General features: G+C 43.4%; 1 protein-coding gene across 2 annotated transcripts in view; it reads right to left on the bottom strand.

The window, feature by feature from the left end:
- MMEL1 (membrane metalloendopeptidase like 1) overlaps window positions 1–27,013 on the bottom strand; it is a 592,089-nt gene that overhangs the window by 150,576 nt on the left and 414,500 nt on the right. For both annotated transcript variants that reach the window (XM_077250438.1, XM_077250437.1), the window contains exons 6-7: window positions 7,333–7,428; window positions 6,829–6,947 (exon numbers count right to left, since the gene is read on the bottom strand). In XM_077250438.1, coding sequence (XP_077106553.1) covers window positions 6,829–6,947; window positions 7,333–7,428 — 215 coding nt within the window. The remainder of the gene's footprint in view (window positions 1–6,828; window positions 6,948–7,332; window positions 7,429–27,013) is intronic.

Below are 27,013 nucleotides of genomic sequence, written 5' to 3'. Positions count from 1 at the left end.
GATAGAATTGACGAAGTCGTCAAGTCTGTTAGAGGCACAATGGGGATAGAAGAGCCCAAGCCGCAGCCCTCAAAGCAGGATATGATGTTCAGCGGATTGGAACGTAAAAAACATAGATCTTTCCCAGTGAACGAAAAAATCCAAGACTTGATTCTCCGAGAATGGAAGAAACCCAAGAAAAAGGGTTCCTTACCGCCAGCGTTGAAACGCAGGTACCCTTTCGATGATCCGGTTGTGGAAACATGGGATAAAGCCCCTAAGCTGGATGCGGCGGTGGCAAAAGCATCAAAGAAAGCCTCATTGCCATTTGAGGATATGGGGACCCTCAAGGACCCCCTTGACAGAAAGGCAGATACTTTCCTTAAAGGAACCTGGGAGACGGCGGCGGGATCTCTAAGACCAGCAGTTGCCGCGACATGTACAGCCAGGTCTTTAATGGTCTGGCTGGATCACTTAGAGTCCCAGCTCAAGGACGGCGCTTCCAGAGATTCCATTCTGAAGGCTTTACCAACAATGCAGAATGCTGCGGCCTTTCTGTCAGACGCATCTGTGGACTCAGTCAGGATGGCGGCTAGAGCGGCAGGACTCTCTAACGCGGCTCGTAGAGCTTTATGGTTGAAGTGCTGGTCTGGCGACATTCAATCCAGAACTAAGCTCTGCGCCATCCTGTGTAAAGGAGAATATCTCTTTGGACCAACTCTGGATGAGTTGCTGGAGAAAGCGGGGGATGATAAGAAGAAATTTCCTAATCCGTCTTCAGCATCCTACCGCAGGCCCTTCATTAAGAGGAGATTTGGTCGCGGGAAAAAACGCAGATCCTCACCCTCTAGAGAGAGTTTTAGATGGGAGGATAGACGCGGAAGAGGTACGGGCTATATGTTCCGCCGTTCCTCGAAAGAACAGAAAAAACCAGACCAATGACTAGCAATCCCTGTGGGGGGTAGACTGTCAGCATTCTCCTCAGCTTGGTTTGACGTTACGAACAGTAAATGGGTCCGAGGCATCATAGCGAAAGGTCTAAGACTTGACTTTGATCACTGGCCTCGAGATAAATTTAAATTAACCCCTTTACGTTCCTCCCCCCTTGAGCAAGCAGCCTTGGAAGCAGAGGTCACAAACTTATGCTTCAAGAATGTTTTGGTTGAAATCCCAGTATCAGAAAGAGGGAGGGGATTTTACTCTCCTCTCTTTCTGATCAAGAAGCCGGACGGATCGTTTAGAACGATCATAAATCTTAAAGGCCTTAATAATTTTCTGACCAATGAATAGTTCAAAATGGAATCAATTGGTTCAGCAATAAAAATGTTATTTAAACACTGCTTCATGGTAGTTGTAGATCTAAAGGACGCGTACTATCATGTCCCAATACATGAAGACTTCCAGAGATTCCTGAGGGTAGCTGTGTCAATGGGGGGACAAATTCGTCATTTCCATCCTTATAGTTGGGAATTCAGGAGACCATTGCCTCTCTCAGCTAAAAACAACCACAACCAAACTTGAGCATCTGGGGTGGATTGTGAATTATGAAAAATCCCGCTTACAGCCCCAGAAAATACAGAGATTCTTAGGACTATTGTTAAATTCAGAGACCCAACAGTGTTGTCTTCCGCCCGACAAGTTATTACACATCCAACAACAGGTGTCTAGAGCAACGGATAATCCATCCATGACACTTAGACAGGCTATGTCACTGTTAGGATCTCTAACCTCGTGCATTCCCGCTGTCCGTTGGGCCCAATTTCACACCAGACCTTTACAATCCGAGGTACTGGTTAATGACAGAATCTTACAAGGGTCCTTGCAAAGTCAGATTACTTTGGGTCCAGAAGCACTGACATCTCTTAGATGGTGGCTAATCGATGACAATTTATCGGCAGGAGTTCCCTGGGTGACACAGGCGACACGTATTGTAACGACAGACGCTAGCCCTTCAGGTTGGGGAGCACACATGGGTGACATGATAGTTCAGGGTCTATGGGACCCCCTAACATCAGCCTCCTCCAACCAAAAAGAATTAATGGCGGTTGAACTTTCAGTTAAAAAATTACTCTCATATCTGCAGGGTCACCACGTCAAGATCCTCTCGGACAACCAGGTGGCGGTCGCATACATAAATCACCAGGGTGGAACTCATTCCGAATCACGGATGAGAGTGACATATCGTCTATTCCAGACTGCGGAAGACCATTTTCTATCTTTAACCGCACTGCACATAAGAGGAAAAGAAAATGTAAAAGCGGACTTTCTAAGCCGCAACACCCTGAGACAAGGGGAGTGGTCTCTAAACGGTCTTGTGTTCGACCAGATTGTCCACAAATGGGGACATCCAGAGGTGGATTTATTTGCCACCAGGGACAATCGAAAGACAGTAAAATTCTGTTCCCTAAATCCCAGGGAGAATCCTCTAGCGGTAGATGCCTTTCTGATCAGTTGGAACTTTCGGCTGGCTTATGCGTTCCCCCCACTGGCCTTGATACCTCTGGTAATCAGGAAGATAAGAGAGGATCGGGCAAGAGTTATTTTGATTACCCCATTTTGGCCCAGAAGGGCCTGGTTCACCTGGCTCAGGATCATGTCAGTGGAGGACCCCTGGGTGCTTCCGGACATTCCAGATTTACTCTACCAGGGTCCAATCAGCCATCCTCAAGTAAAGAATCTCCATTTAATGGCATGGAGTTTGAGAGGGCGTTACTGAAGGACAAAGGGTTCTCCCCAAATTTGATTGAAACCCTTATGAAAAGTAGAAAGCAGATTACAACAACAATCTATGCTAGAACCTGGCGAAAATTCCTAGCCTCTTCTGACTTTAATTTAGAAGAGGGAATTCCTATAAAACAGATCTTAGAATTTCTGCAAAGGGGCTTAGAGCTAGATCTATCCACTAGTACCCTAAAGGTACAAGTCTCGGCCCTAGGGGCCTTGTTTTCCTGTAACATCGCCAATAATTATTGGATCTCAAGGTTTATTAAAGCTTCTAGTAGGGCTAGACCCATACATAAGGATAGATCTATGCCTTGGGATCTTAATCTAGTCCTGTCAGCATTGACTAGAGAGCCGTTTGAACCATTACAATCAGCTTCAATTAGGGCCTTATCCCTTAAAACAGCATTTCTGGTAGCGATAACATCTGCCCGTAGGGTAGGGGACATAGAAGCTCTCTCCAGAATTTCCCCTTACACAGAGTTTCTGCCAGATAAAGTAGTCCTCAGACCGGACCCAGCCTATTTACCAAAAGTGTCATCACGGTTTCACAGGTCACAGGAGATAGTTTTACCATCTTTCCTTCCCAATCCCTCCAACCCTAAAGAAGAACTACTCCATACACTAGACGTTAGGAGATGCCTGTTAGAATACATCTCTGTTACTGATACATGGAAGAAAGATAATGCGTTATTTTTATCTTTCCAAAATCCTAGAAAGGGACTCAGGGTATCAAAGTACACACTAGCGAAGTGGATTAGGGAGGCTATCTCTTTGGCTTATACTGCAGGTGGGGGTCCGACTCCGCAGAATCTGAGGGCGCATTCCACCAGAGCCATGGCTACATCCTGGGCGGAAAAATCTGGAGTATCAATCGACCAGATATGTAAGGCGGCCACATGGTCATCCCCGTCCACCTTCTTTAAACACTATAGGTTGGATTTAGGGGCCTCCTCTGATGTCACCTTCGGGTTAAGGGTGCTGCAAGCTATAGTCCCTCCCTAAGGTAGTGTTACATCTCTGTAAATCTCTCGTCGTGCTGTCATGGGAGTCCGAGTAAAGCATTAAGCTACTTACGGGTAGCGGCATTTCTCGGAGGCCCATGACAGCACCCTTAGTTCCCTCCCTATTTCACGTGGGGGTTGCACCTCCTATAATGTATATATCTCACATATGATACCCAGTTCCAATATATGGGTTATAATATTGTATATAAACGGTATATAATGTATATTTTTGTGTGCCACTAACCGTTGTAGTCCTCTCAAGGCTCTGAAATACAACTGATGCAGGGGAGAGGTGCCGCCCTTTTGTATCTGTAGGTTTCCTGTTCCTAATGGGTGGATCCCCTCTCTCGTCGTGCTGTCATGGGCCTCCGAGAAATGCCGCTACCCGTAAGTAGCTTAATGCTTTTTTGGTGGATTGGAGGGGCTTCGGTCCTGAGGAGAGGTCATGGGAGCCTAGAGAGAATATCCGTGCTCCTCTTCTTCTGAAAAGATTCTACGCAGGCTTGAAAAAGAGGGGGCGTAAAAAGGGGGATACTGTTACACCCGGTCTGCTTACTGTACCTCCAGGAGGTCTCCGTCGGGACTCTCGCTCTGTGCCGGCTTCATGCTGTCTGAACACAGCCCCCACCCCTCCTTCCTCTCCTGCTTCCTGGCATGCGGCCAGCAGGTTTCCTGATAGGGTTACTAGGTCGCACGCGCGCTCGCTCCTGGTTTCTTAAAGAGACAGTGTGCATTTTCCATATGTTGCCTACTATTTCTAGCCCTTCCACCATAGGGAGGGCGCCGGAGCAACAAGTTCCTACTGTTGCTAACTTCCGGTTCCTGTTATCTTGCGCTGCTGTTTCTGTAGTATCTGCAAGGAACTCCGCTCATTCTGTCTGTCTCCACAGATCTTCTGCTACCAGTTACCCGGTCATTCTGGACTGCTTCCGCAGTATCTACACTGGACCCGTCTAGTCCTGCCAGTCCGCCAGCCTCATTTCCGGACCACGCCAGTACACCCGGTATCCTCCAGTCAGCTCTGCAACATCCGTTAACCTTGCTGGTCCATCTGTCCCGCTGGGACACCTGCCACGAGTTCGGGGTCTAACTGAAGGTAGCACCCGTGTCCTCCAGGCATTTTATCCTGTCCCTGTTCGAGGGGACTTACTACGGGTGTCTGGGGCTCATGCAGTAATGCCCCCTTCGGAGCCCCCCGGACCATGGTCTAGTGGTTCCACATCAAATCTTAATAAATACGAATGTGAACTTCTACATCTGTGCCTCCGTTTCCATTCGTTACAGCAGTTGATGTTAACATGTGTCTCATATTTGATATCTGTGCGTTACTTATGAGGGCTGTTATCTGGATTGCTGTTTTTTTGCAGTTCCTGAGGCTGGTTACTGATTAACTTATCCTTAGCAACAAAATCAATTCTTGGTCTACCTGTTCTGGGTTAGCCCTTTTGAGAATGAATTTATTCATAGCTATTAATGGATTGCATGACTTTACTTGAGGATACCTTTAAAGTTCTAGCAATTTTCTGGATTAACTGACAGTCATCTCTTAATGCAATGATGGACTGTCATTTCTCTTTACTTAGTTCAGTGGTTCTAGTGATATTCTAACTTAGAACAGTTGTGGAATAAGGCTAAACACTATATAAAACTGTGCACTAACATTGCTTTTGCAAAACACATCTGATGTCCTCAAGTTCTTTTTAAAGACTGGTGATTCCACCAATAAACTCGTGACTAGACTTAATTATTCATTGGAAGCATTTCAGGTTAAAGCTGCTTGTGAGATTCTCAAGGAGATGTAAAGAAGTTATCAAAGTAAAAGGGGGGTGCTTAGAGTAATATAATGTTTAACACATATTCTGGTTTGTTACACAAATGTTTCTTTCTTCCTTGTTCCATATTTGTTCCATCATGGTTTTGCTGCCTCCAATCTAAATTTACTATATACTCATTTAATAAAAACAAAGAAAACAACCAGGTGTGTTCAAACCTTTGACTGGTACAGTAAGTTATAATATAATTTGATGTATTTACAAAATTGTTCTTTTTTCATTCCATTTGACCACTCCCACAGCATGTAAGCAGTTGCCTAATACTTGGCAATAAGGTTTTTGTACCCTCATGAGTTTGAAAATCATCACCAGACATGTATTTTTAAGTTTTGCTTCCCCCTCTATCTGATAGATATTAACACTTTTTCAAAATAATGGTGTGCTTTTTTATTATTCCTGGGTATTTTGGATGATAACTAATAATAATTAATAATCAACAAGAAACTTTACAGATAACTGGCTACTCACTCATGGCTACAAACACTTAAGCCTCATGTACTTGTATGTGGCCCTATGAAATAATGGTAATAAATCATTACTTTGCTCATGTTGAGTACTGTATAGGTTTCCGTGGTAAGGTGTACGTTCCATTTAGTACAGTATAGATTTAGTTTTAAGTTTTCCTTGCTTGAAAATCAATCTTGCCAATAGCTAATGGAATAATTTTACCCTTATAACAGGTGGCGCTATAGAGTTAAGTCCTCTTTTTCTCGGAAGAGGCAATTTGAATATTGAATTTCCCAGAGGAGCATTGCACGGCGAATAAGCCTCCTTACCTTGACAAGCCAGCTGGTATGTCACTCTCCATAAGGAGAAACGCTACCCCTTAGACCCCAGTCCAGAGCCTCTCACCTAACCAAATCAGTTCTCTTGCTTCGTACTGACGAGGGCCAACAGCCCGAAACACCGTGTCTGCGAATTGAGATACTGATTTGGCTTTTGTCCTAAGTCATATTGCACGACTCGTTGGGGGGTTGATTGTGACTTGTAGGATCGCTACTTCCAACAGGTGGCGCTATAGAGTTAAGTCCTCTTTTTCTCGGAAGAGGCAATTTGAATAACCCTTATAAACAGTCTTTTATGCATTCATATACAACAATACAAGGTACCTTTTTTTTCATACAACAGACAAGTCTACACAAATGTATGGTGGCATAACGGCATAGAGAAACCTCCAAAAATATAATTGTAACATAGAAATGTTTTGGAGCCATTGTTTGATAAGTTTTGGGAAAACTATTTTAGCAAAGGAAATGGTAGCAATACAACATCAAAACTCGTTTCCATACATAAATGATGTGCTTGCTTGACTCCCGGTCATCATTCCATACAAACAGGTCAATGAGAACTCTTTTGTTGAATCTCTGGTTCAAAAGAGACAATTTTTCTTCTAAACTCCAACTGGACTCTGCCAAAAGAATGTTAACGTTAATAAAAAAAATAATAATATAAATGAAGAAAGACAAAAACAATTAAAAAGCAAAATACAAAAACAATAAGAAAGGAAAAAATAAAAACATTAACAATAACTATTAGCGAATCAATTCATTAGTGAAAATCACAACCAAACAACATGTTACTTAACATTTGGTGATTCACAGCAAGTAACAAAATGTGAATCAGCAGCAAAATAAGGTAGTAAAGTTGTTTTCTTAATTTTATGAGGTTCAAGGCCGTTATGATCTGGTCTCTGAAGACCTGTACTTTAACTTGGATCAACCCATTTAGTTCATGATAAATAGCTTTTGCATGAGATTTTTGCTGTTTGGAACAAGCAATGTGCTAAGTGTTACCTTTGGTGAGGTTCCAATCCATATAAGCCACTGGCCACTCTCCAACGAGAGTTAAAAGTTCTAAAAGAGGTAATGAGTCTCTCTGTTCAATCAGACCTGGATACAAAGATAAATCAATCAGCATGGAAATATTATACACCTACGTCATTGCAATATTTTGTAAGATACCAAACATCAGAGTTTAGAAAAAGCAACGGATGGCCAAAAGTACGAAAGACTATCAGTGTTGGCCAGAAAACATGAAGGAATCCCAAACTATAGAGAGACTCGCCTTCTTATGCTCAAATAGCTTTGAGCATGAGGGCCATCGTACTGTGATGGGGGTGCTAAAGGAGCCCTCGTACACTGTTTGGGGCTGTGGGGTGATCATACTGGGATGGGGATTTGTAGGGCATTCTACTGAAGATGTTATCATCCTTTGTTTACACAGAAAAGGCAGAAAAGGACGATATGTGGATCAGCAGCATGGATCATCCACAAATCTTCCTTTTTTGTGTTCTGTCTGATGACCAATTGGACCTGCAGCAGCTGGATTCAATTGTCATGGAAATGTTGTGTATACTGTCAAGAATCCCAATGGCTAGGGATAGCACAGGACAAGCAAAGTACAAATATATTACGGACGAGCTCTAGGGTGATGGAACCTGGGCTGACCGCTGCCCTACGCCTGACAAACACAACTAGAGATAGCCAGGGAGCGTGCCTACGTTGGTTCTAGACGCCACGCACCAGCCTAAGAGCTAACTAGCACTGCAGAGAAAATAAAGACCTCACTTGCCTCCAGCGGAATGAACCCCAAAAGATATAGTTGCCCCCCACATGTATTGACGGTGAAATGAGAGGAAGGCACACACATAGAGATGATATATATAGTTTTAGCAAATTGAGGCCCGCTGTAAACTAGAAAGCAGAACGATACAAAAGGGGACTGAGCGGTCAGCAAAAAACCCTAATCAAAAAAAACCATCCTGAGATTACAAGAACCCATGTGCCAACTCATGGCACATGGGGAGAACCTCAGTCCACTAGAGCTACCAGCTAGCATAGAGACATAATAAGCAAGCTGGACAAAAAAAAACAAACAACAGAAAATCAGCACTTAGCTTATCCTGAAAGATCTGGGAGCAGGTAGGCAGGAACCAAACAGAGCACATCTGAATACATTGATAGCCGGCAAGGGAAATGACAGAAAGGCCAGGTGAAATAGGAAACACCCAGCCACTGATGGACAGGTGGAAACCAAAGGCCGCAACCCACCAAAGTCACCCAGTACCAGCAGTAACCACCAGAGGGAGCCCACAAACAGAATCCACAACAGTATACACAACTATATCAGGTTAGCATAACCTTTTTAAACATTTTTATTTCTCCTGGATAAGACCCTATTGCGCTGTTTTTGCTTCCTAGTTTTCTTTAATGTCATCCTGTGTTTGGGGCTTGTGGGGGATTAAACTGTGAGAGGGTTATCATTCTGTATGTGGGATCAAAGTTTTTTGGGTTTTGTTGGGGTCATCATACGATTTAGGCGTTATAGTGACCATCATACCGTGTTGGGGATGTATGTGGGATCATACAGTGTGGGTCATCACTCTGTATATAGGGAGCTGTATGGAATCACGCTTTGTGGGGATCGTCATTCTGTGTGAGGATCATTCATTGTAGGGGGTTCTAGGTGCTATCATACTGTGTGGGAAGTTGTGGGAGCCATAATACTGTGTTAGGGGTCTGTGTGGGATCATATAGTGTTGAGGAAATCGTGAGTTGGTGGGTGTCGGGGGTCATCATACTGTGTTGAGTGTCTGTTAGAAATCACACTAGGGGGGGCATCATTCTATGTGTGGATCAGTCTTTTTGGGTAGCTGTTGGGGCCATCATATTGTGTAGGGAGCTTTGGGAGCAATCATAATTTGTTGGGGGTCTGTAGGTAATCATGCTACTTGAGGGTCATCATAGTGAGTTGGGAGGTTGTGGTGGTGATCATACTGAGTAAGTGGCTGTAAGGGATCATACTGTGATGGGGGACTTTGTGGGTCATCATACTATGCTGCAGTTGCTGCTTGGGCCATCATATAGTGTTGGGGGTGCTATAGAGGCATTGTACTGTATGAGGGACGCTGTGGGCCATCATACTGTATTTTAAGATGGGGAATCATAGTGTGATGGTTATCATACTGTGTGTGTGATCATACTTTTGGGGGGGGGGACTGTGGGGGCCATCATACTGTGTGAGGAAAGGTGGGAGCCATTGTACTTTGCCAGGGACTGTGGGGAATCATATTGTGTGAGGTTTATCATAGTAAATGGGGGAGATGTGGGTGCCATCATACTGTGTCCATACATTGTTGGAGGCTAATACAGCTATTGATCAAAGTACAAGGGCTGAATAACAGGAGCTGTATGATTTACTGCATTTATATATTTTATAAAAAGCAGTAAATGTTATGGTTTTATTCTGCTCAATACTAAATAATACAAATAATATTAATATAAAATAATATGTAAATGTTATAATGAACATATTTAATTTAAGAGTATTGATTCCCTCCTGTGCAGCAGTCATGGACTCTAATGTGGCCTATAATTGCCTACCCATGGCTTAGAGTATTACACTGAAAGTTAAACCTCATGCAAATCATTACATTCATATAAATATAATATGTACCATGGAGCAGAAACTGAGAAAACATTCTCCAAATCCTCCTCAAAAACTAAACACTTCTCAAAAACGTAGAGTTTCCACTCAGTGGCTATGTGTACGCAACATCTTCAAACCTAGCAAAAAAATGTTCAAAAGAATGAACAAACACGACTTACTGTGCATATGTTCAGGCTTTTGTTACTTCTTTTAACTGTTTTAGGGGTTGGAAACCATGGAGCAGTTAAACAAAGTATCATGCTCATTCGTTTGGTGTTTTTCATTATGAAGATGCTCTGTACTTTTAAAATGGAAGTCAATTAGAAAGCTTAGGAGATGCCCAGAAGACCACTGGACATTTTTTGGAGCATTTTGTCATTGTTATGCTTTTAAAAAAAAAAAGCTTGCGGTTTCTTCATTATTCAATAGAGTGAAAAAGAAAATTACTGGAAAAACAGTAAAAAAACTTAACAAAAATCTTGGGAAAACCCTCCAAAAACCACCGATGGGGAAAAAACGCCCAGGAGAAGACGCCCAGGAAACAACTTAAAAAATGGCATAAAAGATCTTTCCAGAAAAAAACCTCCAGTGTTCCCTGAAGAATCTTCTGCTTGAAAAATTTGTTAGCTAACTGGTTTATCTGTGTGAAAAGTGTGTTCTAGAAATCATAGAACTGAAAATACAATATGGTTTCCATAGACAACCAACAGAATTGTAAATGCAGCTCTGGGGCATAACAAAGGCTGTATCTCAGGGTCAGTACTGGATAGGTAATGTCATGAACGTATACCTCTTACATACATCATCATGGCTACTACTATCAATTCTGTTACTGATCGTTTTATTAATACCATCCTTGATCTCTATTATTTGGTCCCTGTTGACGCCGTCTTTTCATCCAGTGTGGTTCTACTTTTAATTAACATTTTTTCATATCATGATTAATAAAGATTCATGTTTAACATTTTGGTATTTATGGACTGTTATACTTTATTGGAAAACAGTGACTGCACCAGCAGAATAGTGAGTGCAGCTCTGGGGTATAATACAGGATGTAACTCAGGATCAGTAATGGTAATGTAATGTATGTACACAGTGACTGCACCAGCAGAATAGTGAGTGCAGCTCTGGAGTATAATACAGGATGTAACTCAGGATCAGAACAGGATCAGTAATGCAATGTATGTACACCATGACTACATCAGCAGAATAGTGAGTGTAGCTCTGGAGTATAATACAGGATGTAACTCAGGATCAGTACAGGAAAATTAATGTAATGTATGTACACAATGACGCCACCAGCAGAATAGTGAGTGCAGCTCTGGAGTTGATTGATACAGGATGTAACAGAGGATGTATTTTATATTTTTGGAGCCCTTGAACTATTATTCTGTATTGGAATACAGTGACTCCATCAAAAGAATATTGAGTGCAGCTCTGGAGTATAATACAGGCTGTAACTCAGAATCAGTACAGGATAAGTAATGTAATGTATGTACACTGTGACTGCAGCAGCCGAATAGTAAGTGCTGCTCTGGAGTATAATACAGGATGTAACTCAGGATCAGTACAAGATATGTACAGAGTGACTCCACCAGCAGAATAGTGAGTGCAGCTCTGGAGTATAATACAGACTGTTACTCAGGATCAGTACAGGATATGTACAGAGTGACTCCACTAGCAGAATGGAGAGTGCAGTTCTGGAATTTAATACAAAATTTAACTTACGATCAGTACAGGATAAGTAATGTAATGTATGTGGATCGCCCCATCTAGGGCAGTGGGGTACTCGGTACTGGGTCCTTCGGTTTGCAGGGGGATGTCACGGTGGCTGACCCGGTCTGTGGCCCTAGGGACGTCCATGTAAAAATGGAAGGTCTTTAAAGGGGAAGTGTTCGTGATGCCACCTGTGGTATTCGGTAAGGGTGACCGACGCTGTTTTAAGGGGTCTGCTGGGGTGATGTTATGGCAGCTAGATGTTATACCTTCCCACAGGTGAAGTGTATCCTCAGGGCTTCTCAGTGTGTAGATGGTGGATGGTGAGAGGCGTAGTGAAGAATGAGGACACAAGGTTTCAGTTTTTTTACCTTTTACTGTCGATTTCAGCATCCACAGTCCAGAGCACCAGACCACAGGGTAGGCAGAGTCCGGCTGGTGTGGAGGCAAGTCCAGAGTCCCCTTATCCAGGTGGAAATCAGTAGCCTTCCTCTAGTGCCGTGGTGTTGTAGTACCTTACTGCTAAGCATCTCATAAGGTCCTCACAACTGTTGAAGATGTTACAGTAGTTCTGTCTCTCTCTCTGTCCCCCAGATGGATAGGTCAAACCCATATGACCAGTGGCTTGAGGCGTTTTACAGGGACTCTATCATGCCCCAGCCTCTCGTGGTTGCCACCTTGCCTCCTGGGTATAGGGCGGGCAGGTAACGTGAAATTAGCTGTCCTGCCGGTCTCTGGAGCAAGGCATAAAGGACTGTTGCTCCCTCGGTGTTCCTGCTACCGGAATCCTGCGCCTCAGAAGGAGGTAGCCTGTGTAGGGAAGAACTTCTCTGATATTTACTCCTTTGCTATGACTTCATCACCGTCTCTACAATACAGTTCTCCTTCAGTGTCTCTTTCTGGAAGCTGCCGCACTCAGGGCAGGCACAGCTCCGTGTCCTTCTGTCTCGGCCTCTGACTGGATCCCACCCGTCAAGGACCAACTACCTGAGCGAAGCTCAGCCAGCAACTAACTTCCTATCTAGGCAACCAGTTTTACCTAAGTGTGAAGAGTGCCCTAATAAATAGGAGCATAGCTACCCCTGGTGGCCTGGAGTATGAAATTTGTTGCATGTTTGTGATACCTGGATTCGGTTGTCCTTCTTTGCCTTCAAACGTAATATCACTCCCCCTAGAGAACGATATTACTGCAATGACCAGGACCCTGGGGCACTGCACTTGTACACAGTGACTGCACCAGCACAATAATGATTGCAGCTCTGGAGTATAAAACAGGCTGTAACACAGGATCAGTACAAAGTAAGTAATGTAATGCATGCACACAGTTACTCTACCAGTAGAATTATGAGTGCAGCTCTGGAGTATAATACAGGATGTAGCTTAGGATCAGTATAGGATCAGTAATGCAATGTATGTACACAGTGACTGCACCAGCAGAATAGTGAGTGCAGCTCTGGGGTATAATACAGGATGTAACTTAGGATCAGTACAGTAAAAGTAAAATTATGTATGTTCTCAGTTACTCTGCTAGCAGAATAGTGACTTAATCCCTTTACGACTTTAGACATATCCATATGCCAGGTGGGTGTTCAGCAAATCTGAGAGCTGACACCTGGATTTCACTGCTAAGAGCAGTGGCTGCACCGCTCCTGGCAGTTTAACCCTCTAAATGCTGTAATTGATATTGATTGCAGCATTTACAAAGCAGAGAGAGGGAGCTCCCTCCCACCTCTGACCGATGCCCCCACAACATCATCATGAGAGGCCGATCATTGCCATGGTGACTCAAAGTCATCATGATGACATCGGGGTCACCAAGGCTAGCAAGCTTGCTAGATCATGCACAGTGCATGGTCTAACATGCTTGTGTCAGTGCAGGACTGACAGTTTACAAAGCATTGCATTGATTGTGTATTGCTATGCTTTATAAAGAGATCAGACTGCAAAAAGTGAAAGTTCCTTAAGACGATTTCACTTGTCCTGATGTTTCCGGTACTGGAAATAAACCGTAACGGAGATGTCAGTGTCCATGTGTCCGTGTGTGTAATACTTGTGGCTAGTGTTGAGCATTCCGATACTGCAAACATTGGGTATCGGCCGATATTTGCTGTATCGGAATTTCGATACCGAGTTCCGATATTTTTGCGATATCGGAAATCGGAATCGGAAGTGTGCGGTGCGTATGGTTCCCAGGGTCTGGAGGAGAGGAGACTCTCCTTCAGGCCCTGGGATCCATATTCATGTAAAAAATAAATAATAAAAATAAAAAATATTGATATACTCACCCCTCCGGCGGACCCTGGCTCTTAGCGGTGCCTCCGTTCCTAAGAATGCAGGGAGTGAAGGACCTTCGATGATGTCGCGGCTTGTGATTGGTCGCGTGAGCGGTCACATGAGCGGTCACGTGACCAATCACAAGCCGCGACGTCATCGAAGGTCCTTCACTCTGCATTCTTAGGAACGGAGGCAGACGCTTGGACCGGTGAGAGCCGGGGCCGACGGAGGGGTGAGTATATCCTTATTTTTAATTTTTGTTCTTTATTTTATACATGAATATGGATCCCAGGGCCTGAAGGAGAGTTTCTTCTCCTTCAGACCCTGGGAACCATTCCGATATTTTGTGTCCCATTGGTATGCATTGGAATCGGGTATCGGTATCGGCGATATCCGATATTTTTTGGATATCGGCCGATCCAATCCGATACCAATACCTTTGCATATCGGAAGGTATCGCTCAACACTACTTGTGGCACATGTGTCGCAACCATGTGCTGCCCATGTGCAGCATCAGTACTACATGGGAGGGCACCAGGGAAGAAGCGATACAGTAAGCGCTGTTACCCGGCGCTGGGTGCTGAAGATGGCTCTCATCATTCTCCCCTGCTCTGCTGGTGATCAGTGCGAACAGGAGAGAATGATGACAGTTATATTCAAGTGAGAACAATGACAGCAGGTGGCTGCTGATGGGACTATTACTCCGATCAGCCTACACCTACTGTGCTAATAACAGTGACTGCAGAAGCTGCTGATGGGAGTATTCATCACTCGCTGCCTGCACTATAAATAAATAATTAAAAAATCTGGCGTGGGTTCCGCTGTATCTACTATATAATTGTCTAAGGGTCACTTCCGTCTTTCTGTCTGTCCTTCTGTCTGTCTTTCTGTCCGTCACGGATATTCATTGGTCGCGGCCTCTGTCTGTCATTGAAATCCAAGTCGCTGATTGGTCATGGCAAAACGGCCACGACCAATCAGCGACAGGCACAGTCCGGCGGCAAATGGCCGCTCCTTCGTCCCCGCAGTCAGTGCCCGCTCCATAATCCCCTCCAGTCAGCGCTCACACAGGGTTAATGGCAGCGGTAGCGGACTGCGTTATGCCGCGGGTAATGCTTACCGCTGCTATTAACCCTGTGTGACCAACTTTTTACTATTGATGCTGCCTAGGCGGCATCAATAGTTAAAAGATCTAGTGTTAAAAATAATTAAAAAAATAAAAAATCGTTATATACTCACCGTCCGTCGGCCCCTCGGATCCAGAACCGACCTTTCCCGCTCCTCGAAATGCTCCAGTGACCGCTCCATGCATTGCGGTCTCGCGAGATGATGACGTAGCGGTCTCGCGAGACCGCTACATCATCATCTCACGAGACTGCAATGCACTCTTGGGACCGGAGCGCGCGAGGAGCGTCGGTAACCGCTTGGCCTGCATCCGGGGCCAACGGAAGGTGAGTATATAACTATTTTTTAATTTAATTATTTTTTTTAACAGGGATATGATGCACACATTGCTATATACTGCGTGGGCTGTGCATTATACTACATGGGCTGTGCAATATAATATGTGGGCTGTGCAATATAATATGTGGGCTGTACAATATACTATGTGGGCTGTGCAATATAATACGTGGGCTGTGCAATATAATACGTGGGCTGTGCAATGTACTACGTGGGCTGTGCAATATACTACATGGGCTGTGCAATATACTACATGGGCTGTGCAATATACTACGTGGGCTGTGCAATATACTACGTGGGCTGTGCAATATACTACGTGGGCTATGCAATATACTACATGGGCTGTGCTATACACTGTGGCCTGTGTTATACACTACGTGGGCTGTTATATACTACGTGAGCTGTGTTATATGCTACGTGGGCTGTTATAAACTACGTAGCTGTGTTATATGCTATGTGGGCTGTTGTACACTCTGTGGGCTGTGTTATATACTACGTGGCTGTGCTATATACTCCATGGGCTGTGCTATATACTACATGCCTGTGCTATATGCTACGTGGCTGTGCTATATACTACATGGCTGTGCAATATACTACGTGGCTGTGCTATTTACTATGTGGGCTGTTATATACTACATGGCCGGCCGTGAACAATCAGCGACAGATGCAGTCCGGCCGTGAATTGGCGCGGGATTTGAACCACGCTTCGCTAATTGGTCACGGCCGGCCAAATCCTGTGTATTCAATGTATTATTCTAAAATCTTCATAAATAAACTACATACATCTTCTAGAATACCCGATGCATTAGAATCGGGCTACCATCTAGTTTTCTATAACCAGCCAGGAAAAACTCAAAGCTGGGGGCTGCAATCCTCAGCTGTCAGTGTTAGCAAGGCTGGTTATCAAGAATAGAGGGGTCCCTATGCTGATTTTTTAATCATTTAAATAAATAATTTAAAAAACGGCACCGATGCATGTCACACGGATTACATCCATGTGTCTCATCCGTGAGCACGTGTGCAGGATGTTTTGTGGCTCGTGCTGATGGTAAAAAATGGACTGCGGGGAAGAAGAGATGAATGCCGCCTTCAGCACCACACGCGGGGGGGACAGCGCTTACTGTAGCGCTGTCTCTCCTGCACGGTCCGTGTGGTCCTCAGGCGGCACACGGGCGGCACACGGCTGCCGCACGTGTGCCACACGGATGTGCCACGTGAGCACACGGACACACGGACAACTCCGGTACCGATTTATCCGGTACCAGAATTATCTGGACGTGTGAAAGAGGCCTAAGTATCTCCGGTACGTGTGAAAACTGTCACCATACGTACCGGAGACACAGACACGTGAAAGAGTCCTTAGCAGGACTAAGTAAAAAAGTAAAACAAAATTAGTAAAAATATTTTTTTTAAAAATCACAAAATAATAAAAATAAAATAAAAATATATTGTACTCATAAATAAGTATTTTTATGGTAAAAAAAGTACACATATTCGGTATCGCTGAGTCCAGAATGATCCATTCTGTAAAACTGTCACACTATTTAATCCCTTCAGTGAACATCGTAAAAAAAATAATAAAAAACTAGGCAAAAAACTATGCTTTTTCATCACACTGCCAAATAAAAAGAAGAATAAAACAAAATAAAAAAGACGGGTGTAGATAAAAATGGTACAGCTAAAAACATCATCTTGTCCAGCAAAAAAATAAGCAGCCAAACAGCTCAATAAGCAGAAAAGAGTTATATCTCTAAGAAAAAAGCAATGCAAACATTTTTTTTCTATAAAACAGTTTTTACTCAGTAAACGAGCCAAAACTTAAAAAAATGAGAAAAATATGGTATCGCTATAATTGTACTGACCTCAAGACTGAAGCTGCTTTATCAGTTTTACCATACATGGAATGGCATTAAAAATCCCAAAATAAAACAATTTCTGAATTGCTGGTTTTTGTTCTGACTCCCGAAAATCAGAATAGAAAGCAATCAAAAAATGTCATGCGCCTGAAAATGGTACCAATAAAAACATCAACCTGTGTCGCAAAAAAAAAAGTCCTTACAAGACTGTTGGCAGAAACATGGAAATGAATAGCTCTTAAAATGAATACAACCATTTCTTCACCTGCTGTTGATTTGTTAATTCTGTCTCCCAAAGTTCGCAGTATGGCTCGGCTCACATTTATTCTGTGCTTTGTGCCGAATGCTTACACCGGGGTTTCCATGTAAATCTCTAAAATATGTGATTTAGACGGAACCTCGAATGGAAGATTCCCTATAATGACACAAATGGAAGAACTGTGGATGCCGCCTGGCCTGTGATCCTGCGGAGTCTGTCTTTTTAAGCGTGCATAAAAGTGCCATCGACCACAAACAATCAGTAGATTTGGGTTCCAATACCATCTCTATGCTGATGACACCCAATTATACATTTCTTCTCCTGATATCACGCCTGCCTTTTTAGAAAACACCAGTGATTGTCTTACCACTGTCTCTAACATCATGTCCTCCCTCTATCTGAAACTGAACCTGTCAAAAACTGAACTCCTCGTGTTCTCTCCCTCTACTAATCTATCTTTGCCTGACATTGCCATCTCCGTGTATGGTTCCACCATTACTCCCAAGCAACATGCCCGCTGCCTTGGGGTCATACTTGATTTGAAGCTTTCCTTCACCCCCCACATCTGATCACTGGCTCGCTCTTCTTATATGCATCTCAAAAACATTTCTAGAATTTGCCATTTTCTTACTTTCAACTCTGCAAAAACTCTTACTGTTTCACTCATTCATTCTTGTCTCAATTATTGTAACTCTCTCCTAAATGACCTTCCTCTTACCAAACTCTCCCCTCTCCAATCTGTCCTGAATGCTTTAGCCAGGATCATATTCATCACCAACCGTTACACCGATGCCTCTACCCTGTGCCAGTCACTACACTGGTTACCCATCCACGTTAGAATCGAGTTCAAAACTGTTACCCTCATTCACAAAGCGCTCCGTGGCTCAGCACCACCCTACATCTCCTCCCTGGTCTCAGCCTACCACCCTACCCGGGCTCTCTGTTCTGCTAATGACCTGAGGTTAGCATCATCAATCAGAACCTCCCACTCCCGTCTCCAAGACTTTTCATGTGCTTCACCAATTCTTTGGAATGCACTACCCATGTTAATGTGATTAATTCCTAATCCCCACAGTTTTAAGCATGCCCTAAAAATGCATTTGTTCAGACTGGCCTACCGCCTCAACGCATTAACCTAATTATCCCTGTGTGGCCCATTTATATAAGTTAAACCAAAATCAGGTTCCTCGCATCATGTTTTCATACAATTTATGCAGTTAATTAGCCCTCTGTGTCTGTACTGTTACATACTTAGGCTGGTTCATGCAGCTTTACATGAACACTCGATCCTTACACTATGGCTGGTCCGAACAAAGAAAGCAATTGTGACCATCCACTTCTCGTGTCTCCCCTTTTCCCTCTTAGTTTGTAAGCTTGCAAGCAGAGCCCTCATTCCTCTTGGTATCTATTTTGAACTGTGATTTTTGCTATGCTGTAATGTATATTGTCTGTATAAATCCCCTCTATAATTTGTAAAGCACTGTGGAATATGTTAGCACTATATAAATAAAATTATTATTATTATAAATTATTATTATTTCCTCTTGTGAAAAAGTAAAATCTGTAGCTAAACAACATTTTTATGGTAAAAATGTAATTCTTTTTTCTTCACTGCCCAATAATATAAAATTCTGTGACACACCCTTGGTGTCAACATGATTACTGCACACTTAGATGAATTCATTGAGAGGTGTAGTTTGGAAAATGGGGTCACTTATGGGGATTGTGCTGTTCTGGCACCTTAGGGGCTCTAGCAGTGGGTCATGGCACCTGCAAACCATAATAGTAAAATCTGCACTAAATTATAGTGCTACTTCCTTTCTGAGTTTTGCACTGTACCTCACAAGTAGTCTCTGATTAAATGTAGGGTATTGGAATACTCAGGAGAAATTGCACAACAAACTGAGAGGTCCACTTTTTCCTATTAGGCCTTATAAAAATTAAAAACTTTGGGCTAACAAAACTTTAGTGGTAAAAATGTAAATATTCTTTCTTCACAGCCCAATGGTAAACATTTTATGAGGCACATATAGAGTCAACATGCTCACTGCATCCCTATATGAATTCATTGAGATGTGTAGTTTGTAAAATTACATAACTTATGGGGGTTTCTGCTGTTCTGGCACCTCAGGGGATTTGCCAACGTGATGTGGCACCCTCAAACCATTCCAGCAATACCTGAACTCCAATATGGCTCTTTTTCCCTTCTGAGCTTTGCAAAGTACCTTAAAAGTAGTTTCCAACCAAATGTTGTGTGCTCAGGAGAGCTTGCACAACAACATTTGGCTCCTGTTATCCCGTGAAAATGAAATATTTGCAGGAGAATCAACATTTTGCGGGAAAAATTTACGTTTTCATTTTCACAGCTCAATGTTATAAACTTCTGTGAAGTACCTAGGGGTTTAAAGTGCTCTCCGCACATCTAGATAAATTTCTTGAGGGGCATAGTTTCCAAAATGGCATCATTTGTAGAGGATTTCCACTGTTTAGGCTCATCACGAGCTCTCCAAACCCAACATGATCTCTGCTAACGATTCCAGCCAATTTTGCGTTAAAAAAGTCAGAGGGTGCTCCTTCCCTTCCGAGACCTGCTGTGCACCCAAACAGTAGTTTTCCCCCACAAATGGAGTATCTGAATACTCAGGAGAAATTGCAAAACAAATTGTATGCTGCAATTTCTCCTGTTACCCTTGTGAAAATAAAAAAAATTGGGCTAAAAAACATTTGTGTGGAAAAAATTAGATTTTTTTATTTACGTGGCTCAAGGTAGTAAACTTATGTGAAGCGTATGGGGGTTCAAAGTGCTTACCAGACATCTAGATAAGTTCTGTGAGGGGTCTAGTTTCCAAAATGAGGTCACTTGTTGGGGGTTTAGGCATATCAGGGGCTCTCCAAATCCAACATAGCATCCACTCTGGACAATTTTGCATTCAAAAAGTCAAAATGGTGCTCCTTCCCTTTCAAGTCCTGCCGTGCATGCAAACTGTAGCTTTCCCTCACATATGGGGTATCGGCGTTCTCAGGAGAAATTGCACAACACATTTTGTGGTCCATTTTCTCCTGTTACCCTTGTAATAAAAATAAAATAACATTTTTGTGAAAAAGTGATATGTTCATTCAATTTTTCCTTCCACATTGCTTCAGTTCCTGTGAAGCATCTGTAGGGTTAAAAAAATCCTGAATAAGATTTTGAGCACCTTCAGGGGTGCTGTAGTTTTTTTAATGGTGCCACTTTTGTTTATTTTCTGTTATATAGGCCTCCCAAAGTCACTTCAAATGGGATGTGGTCCATTAAATAGTTTTTCAAATTTTGTAGGAGAAATGAGAAATCGCTGGTCAACTGTTAACCCTTCTAATTTCCTAACAAGAAAAAAATTATGTCTCAAAAATTGTGCTGATATAAAGTAGACATGTGGGAAATTTTATTATTAATTATTTTATATGACATAACTCTGGTTTAAGGGCATAAAAATTAAAATTTGAAAATTGCAAAATTTTCAAAATTTTCACCAAATTTCTGATTTTTTTTCACATATAAGCGCAAATCATATTGAACAAATTTTACCAATACCATGAAGTGCAATATATCACGGAAAAATAGTCTCAGAATCAGTGAAATCCATTGGAAGCGTTCCAGAGTTATTACCACATAAATTGAACTGGTCAGAATTGCAAAATTTGGCCTGGTCATGAAAGAGAAAACAGGCTTGGGGGGTGAAGAGGTTAAGCTCTGTAAAATTCAGACTATAACTCAAAATCAGTACTGGACAGGTAATTTAATGTAAGTACAGTAACTCCACCAGTAGAATAGCGAGTACAGCTCTGGGGTATAATACAGGATGTAACTCAGGATCAGTACAGGATAAGTGATGTATTTAAGCAGTGACTTCACCAGCAGAATAGTGAGAGCAGCTGTGGAATATAATAAATATTATAACTCAGGATCAGTACTGGATAAGTAATGTAGTGTTATGCACATAGTGACTGCACCAGCAGAATGATGAGTGCTGCTTATTTTATAATACAGCATGTAACTCAGAATCAGTGCATGATAAGTAATGTAATCTATGTATACAGTGACTGCACTAGCAGAATGGTGAGTGCAGCTCTGAAGTATGATGCAGGATATAAGTCAGGGTAACTACAGAATAAGTAATATATATACACAGTGACTCTACCAGCAGAATATTGAGTGCAGCTCTGATCAGCTGTTGCTCACTGTGGTGATTGTGGGTGTGGTTGTTACTGATCCTGCTGTGTGTTCCTGAGCTAAATAGAACCATCACCTTTCCACCTGGTTGCCTACTCTCTCTCCTACTCAGAGATGAGTGGTGGAGCCAAGACCTATGCTTCTGTTCCCCGAACCAGGCCGGCAGGGGCAGAAGCAGCCAGCAACCAGTCTCCACATCCGAGGACTCGGGGGTGAGATGATCCACCAGGAGTTGCAACAATGTGCTCCTACTCTCCCCAGGTCTGTGGAGATCAAGAGAAGCTACTTGGAGGATAAGCCTACAAGCATGCGTGATGGTGGTTCTTCCAGAGCAAATCTGAGTGCTCATGGAGGTGAGCCTGACCTCACTGAGGAAGGCTGGGAGCTGCAGAGACCCCAGGAGTTTTTTCCACCTATGGTTCCTGGGGCATCAGCCACCTCTGTGAGTATGAAGAGTAGAGTAATACCATCAGGAGTGTTAGGGTTGGCGGAACGCACCAAGTATATATATGTATAAATAGGTGCGTTCGCAACCAGGGGTCCACCGTGCAGGATAGGAACCTGCTGCTGGCAAATGGCAGTGCTATATGGCGGTATAAGTGAACTCTGTTAACTCCACAGAGTCACTAGAAATAAGATGCTGTGCCCTGTTAGCGTCACAGGGGAACACAGCTAACAGCTGAACTGATGGCAGTCAGTGGTCACGCACCCAGAAAAGCACACAAACACTCCTCACTGGAGGTGCCGGTATTCTAGGGGCTTATTTCAGCCGGGTCCCTGAACACATACATGCAAACTCCTCACCGGAGGTGCCGTATTCTAGGGGCTTATTTTAGCCGGGTCCCTGAATACACACATACAGGCGCGACCACAAATAACAAGCTCATGACATGAGGTGATACTATTGCATGGCCGTGTGGCCATGCAAACCTTTTATAGCTGCAGCAGCTACAGGACCTTCCTAGGGAACCAATGGAAGATGCTACAGTACCTGAGCAACTTCAGGACCTTCCTAGAGGACCAATGATAGCTGCTGCAGTACCTGAGCATGTGACCCCTGACCTCCAATGAGAGGTCTTACCTTGGGCAGATGGATCGCCCCCATGTAAGGGCAATGGGGTACTCGGCACCGGGTCCTTCGGTTCGGGGGATGTCACTGTGGCCCGACCCGGTCCGTGGCCCTTTGAGGGACGTCCAATAAAGAAAGGAGTTTTTATGGTTTTGGGAAAGGTCTTTAAAAGGGAAGTGTTCGTGACGCCACCTGTGGTATTCGGTCAGGGTGACCGACGCTGCTGCTTAGGGGTCCGCTGGGGTGATGTTATGGCAGCTAGATGGTATACCTTCCCCCAGGTGAAGTGTATCCCCAGGGCTTACCAGAGTGTAGATGGTGGATGGTGTGAGGCGCAGTGAATAACGAGGACACAATGTTGCAGTCTCTTTACCTTTACTGAAGGCTTCAGTGTCCACAGTCCAGGGCACCGCATCACAGGGTAGGCAGAGTCCGGCCGGTCTGAAGGCAAATCCAGAGTCCCCTTATCCAGGTGGAATTCAATAGCCTTCCTATGCGCACAGTAACACAGTAGGTCCCTACTTGCATAAGCTCCAATAAGGTCCTCACTGTTATTACTCCTCTCACTGTTCCCCGTGGTCGGATAGAACAAAACACGTATGACTGGTGGCCTGAGGCTTTTTATAGGGACCCTAGAGATGCCCTGGCCCCCAAAAGTTGCCACCGTGTCTCCTGTGTATAAAGGTCGGGCAGCCAACGTAGAATTAATTGTATACAAATATAGACGTCAGTTAATTAAATACACATGGCGACTCAATTACTCAATAGCTGATATTGGAGAAACAAGAGTCAAAAACTAGCCATACAAGTAACATTGAGACATATTTATTGAAAGATGCAATTTCCACCTAAAAATTCATCATATATAGTAGAAAATCATGTTATAAACAGTAACTGATGACTATATCCAACAGTGCACCCAGTACTGCAGGTTCACAAGACGGGACAACACTAAATTTTGCGGCCGTGAGTGTTAACAATCTCTGCAAATGTGCAATAAAAATTGATGCATATCAGATAGAATAAGTATTGCGATAACACAATCGCACAACCATATAGCGCATCACAACCAAACACCACGCAACATGTAAAAGGTTGGTATAAAGGTAAAAGGGTTAATTACCCATAAATATCCGTGATGACCCGTCTGGATCCTGGATTACTACCCCAAGTAGTAATCCAAGATCCAGACGGGTCATCACGGATATTTATGGGTAACTAACCCTTTTACCTTTATACCAACCTTTTACATGTTGCGGGGTGTTTGCTTGTGATGCGCTATATGGTTAGTGCAATTGTGTTATCGCAATACTTATTCTATCTGATATGCATCAATTTTTATTGCACATTTGCAGAGATTGTTAACACTCACAGCCGCAAAATTTACTGTTGTCCCGTCTTGTGAACCTGCATTACTGGGTGCACTGTTGGATATAGTCATCAGTTACTGTTTATAACATGATTTTCTACTATATATGATGAATTTTTAGGTGAAAATTGAATCTTTCAATAAATATGTCTCAATGTTACTTGTATGGCTAGTTTTTGACTCTTGTTTCTCCAATATCAGCTGTAGAATTAACTGTCCTGCCAGTCTCTGAAGTAAAGCATAGAGATCTGTTGTGAATTCCACTCTTGGGCTCCCTCTGGTGGTTGTAAGTGGCACTTTTGTGAGTTCTGCTCTTGGGCTCCCTCCGGTGGATTTAAGTGGAACTGCTGCTCCTTGGATTTAGCAGTCAGCAGCTGCTTCCACTGATCGTCTATTCTGGCTCGGCTATTTATCCTGGCTCTATCCTTCAGCCAGTGCCAGTTGTCAATGGTTCCTGCTTGGATTCACATCTCTCTTGGATTTCCCTGATATTCCGACCAGTTCAGCAAAGATAAGTCCTTGCTTTGTTCTTTTGCTTTCCACTTTTTGTGGACTTAATCGTTCAGCACATTCTATGTTTTTTCTAGTCCAGCTTGTCAGTATGGATTTATTCAGTTAGGCTGGAAGCTCTGGGAAGCAGATTTACCCTCCGCACCTTTAGTCAGGTGTGGAGATTTTTGTAAACTCTGTGGTGGATTTTTCTAGTTTTTAATACTGACCGCACAGTATTCTGTCCTGTTCTATCTATCTAGCTAGATTGGCCTCCTTTGCTACATCCTAGTTTCATTCTGTGTATGTCATTTCCCTCTCCACTCACAGTCAATATTTGTGGGGGGCTGTCGGTCCTTTGGGAATTCTCTCTGAGGCAAGATAGCTTTCCTGTTTCTATCTTTAGGGGTAGTTAGTTCTCCGGCTGTGACGAGGTGTCTAGGGAGTGACAGGAACATCCCACGGCTACTTCTAGTGTTGTGTTAAGCTCAGGAACTGCGGTCAGTACAGGTACCACCTCCTCCAGAGCACGTCCCATGTTGCTCCTAAACCACCAGTTCATAACAGTACAACTGGCCAAAAATGAATTAAATGCATCTCAAAAGAAGGAAAAAAGAAAAATTCTGAGCCATTTTTTTTTCTGCAGGCTGTTTTGTCTTTTTTTTCCTCTTAATCTCTGGGTGGTTCAGGATTTTGGCACTGGCATGGATGTTCAGGGTTTGTTTTCTCGTGTGGATCAACTTGCTGCAAGAGTGCAGAGTATCCAAAATTATGTTGTCCAGACTCCGGCTTTAGAGCCTAAAATTCCTACTCCTGATTTGTTTCTTGGGGACAGATCCAAGTTTTTGAACTTTAAAAATAACTGCAAATTGTTTTTTGCTTTGAAACCCCGTTCCTCTGGTGATCCCATTCAGCAGGTTAAAATCGTCATCTCTCTGCTGCGTGGTGACCCTCTGGACTGGGCATTCTCCCTTGAATCAGGGAATCCGGCATTGCTTGATGTAGACGCATTTTTTCAAGCGCTCGGATTATTGTATGACGAACCTAATTCTGTGGATCATGCAGAAAAAACCTTGTTGGCCCTATGTCAGGGTCAGGAAGCGGCAGAATTATACTGCCAGAAATTTAGAAAATGGTCTGTGCTCACTAAATGGAATGAGGATGCTCTGGCAGCAATTTTCAGAAAGGGTCTTTCTGAAGCCCTTAAAGATGTTATGGTGGGGTTCCCCATGCCTGCTGGTTTGAGCGAATCTATGTCTCTAGCCATTCAGATTGATCGGCGCCTGCGCGAGCGCAAAGTTGTGCACCATATGGCAGTGTCCTCTGAGCGGAGTCCTGAGCCTATGCAATGTGATAGGATTTTGACTAGAGCAGAACGGCAGGGATTCAGACGTCAGAATGGGCTGTGTTTTTACTGTGGTGATTCTGCTCATGTTATTTCTGATTGCCCTAAGCGTACTAAGAGGGTCGCTAGGTCTGTTACCATCAGTACTATACAGCCTAAATTTCTCTTATCTGTCACCCTGATTTGCTCATTATCGTCCTTTTCTGTCATGGCATTTGTGGATTCAGGTGCTGCCCTGAACTTAATGGACTTGGAATTCGCCAGGCGCTGTGGTGTTTCCTTGCAGCCTTTGCACAGCCCTATTCCTTTGAGGGGGATTGATGCTACACCGTTGGCCAAGAATAAACCTCAGTATTGGACTCAGCTGACCATGTGCATGGCTCCAGCACATCAGGAAGATTGCCGTTTTCTGGTGTTGCATAACTTGCATGATGTTGTTGTACTGGGTTTTCCATGGTTACAGGAACATAATCCGGTGCTGGATTGGAAATCTATGTCTGTGACTAGTTGGGGTTGTCAAGGGGTACATTGTGACGTTCCTCTGATGTCAATTTCCTCTTCCCCCTCTTCTGAAGTCCCTGAGTTTTTGTCAGATTTTCAGGATGTATTTGGTGAGCCCAAGTCCAGTTCCCTTCCTCCACATAGGGACTGTGATTGTGCTATTAACTTGATTCCTGGCTGTAAGTTCCCTAAGGGCCGACTTTTCAATCTGTCTGTGCCAGAGCATGCCGCCATGCGGAGTTATGTCAAGGAGTCTTTGGAGAAGGGGCATATTCGGCCGTCTTCGTCACCATTGGGAGCGGGATTCTTTTTTGTTGCCAAGAAGGATGGCTTCTTGAGACCCTGTATTGATTATCGCCTTCTTAATAAGATCACGGTCAAATTCCAATACCCTTTACCTTTGCTTTCTGATTTGTTTGCTCGGATTAAGGGGGCTAGTTGGTTTACTAAGATTGACCTTCGAGGGGCATATAATCTTGTTCGTATTAAACAGGGTG

Source organism: Ranitomeya variabilis, chromosome 4 (assembly GCF_051348905.1).
Source record: "Ranitomeya variabilis isolate aRanVar5 chromosome 4, aRanVar5.hap1, whole genome shotgun sequence".
Classification (NCBI taxonomy): Eukaryota; Metazoa; Chordata; class Amphibia; order Anura; family Dendrobatidae; genus Ranitomeya; species Ranitomeya variabilis.
The sequence above is the reverse complement of the archived record's forward strand: the minus strand, read 5'-3'. Positions and strand labels throughout refer to the sequence as shown.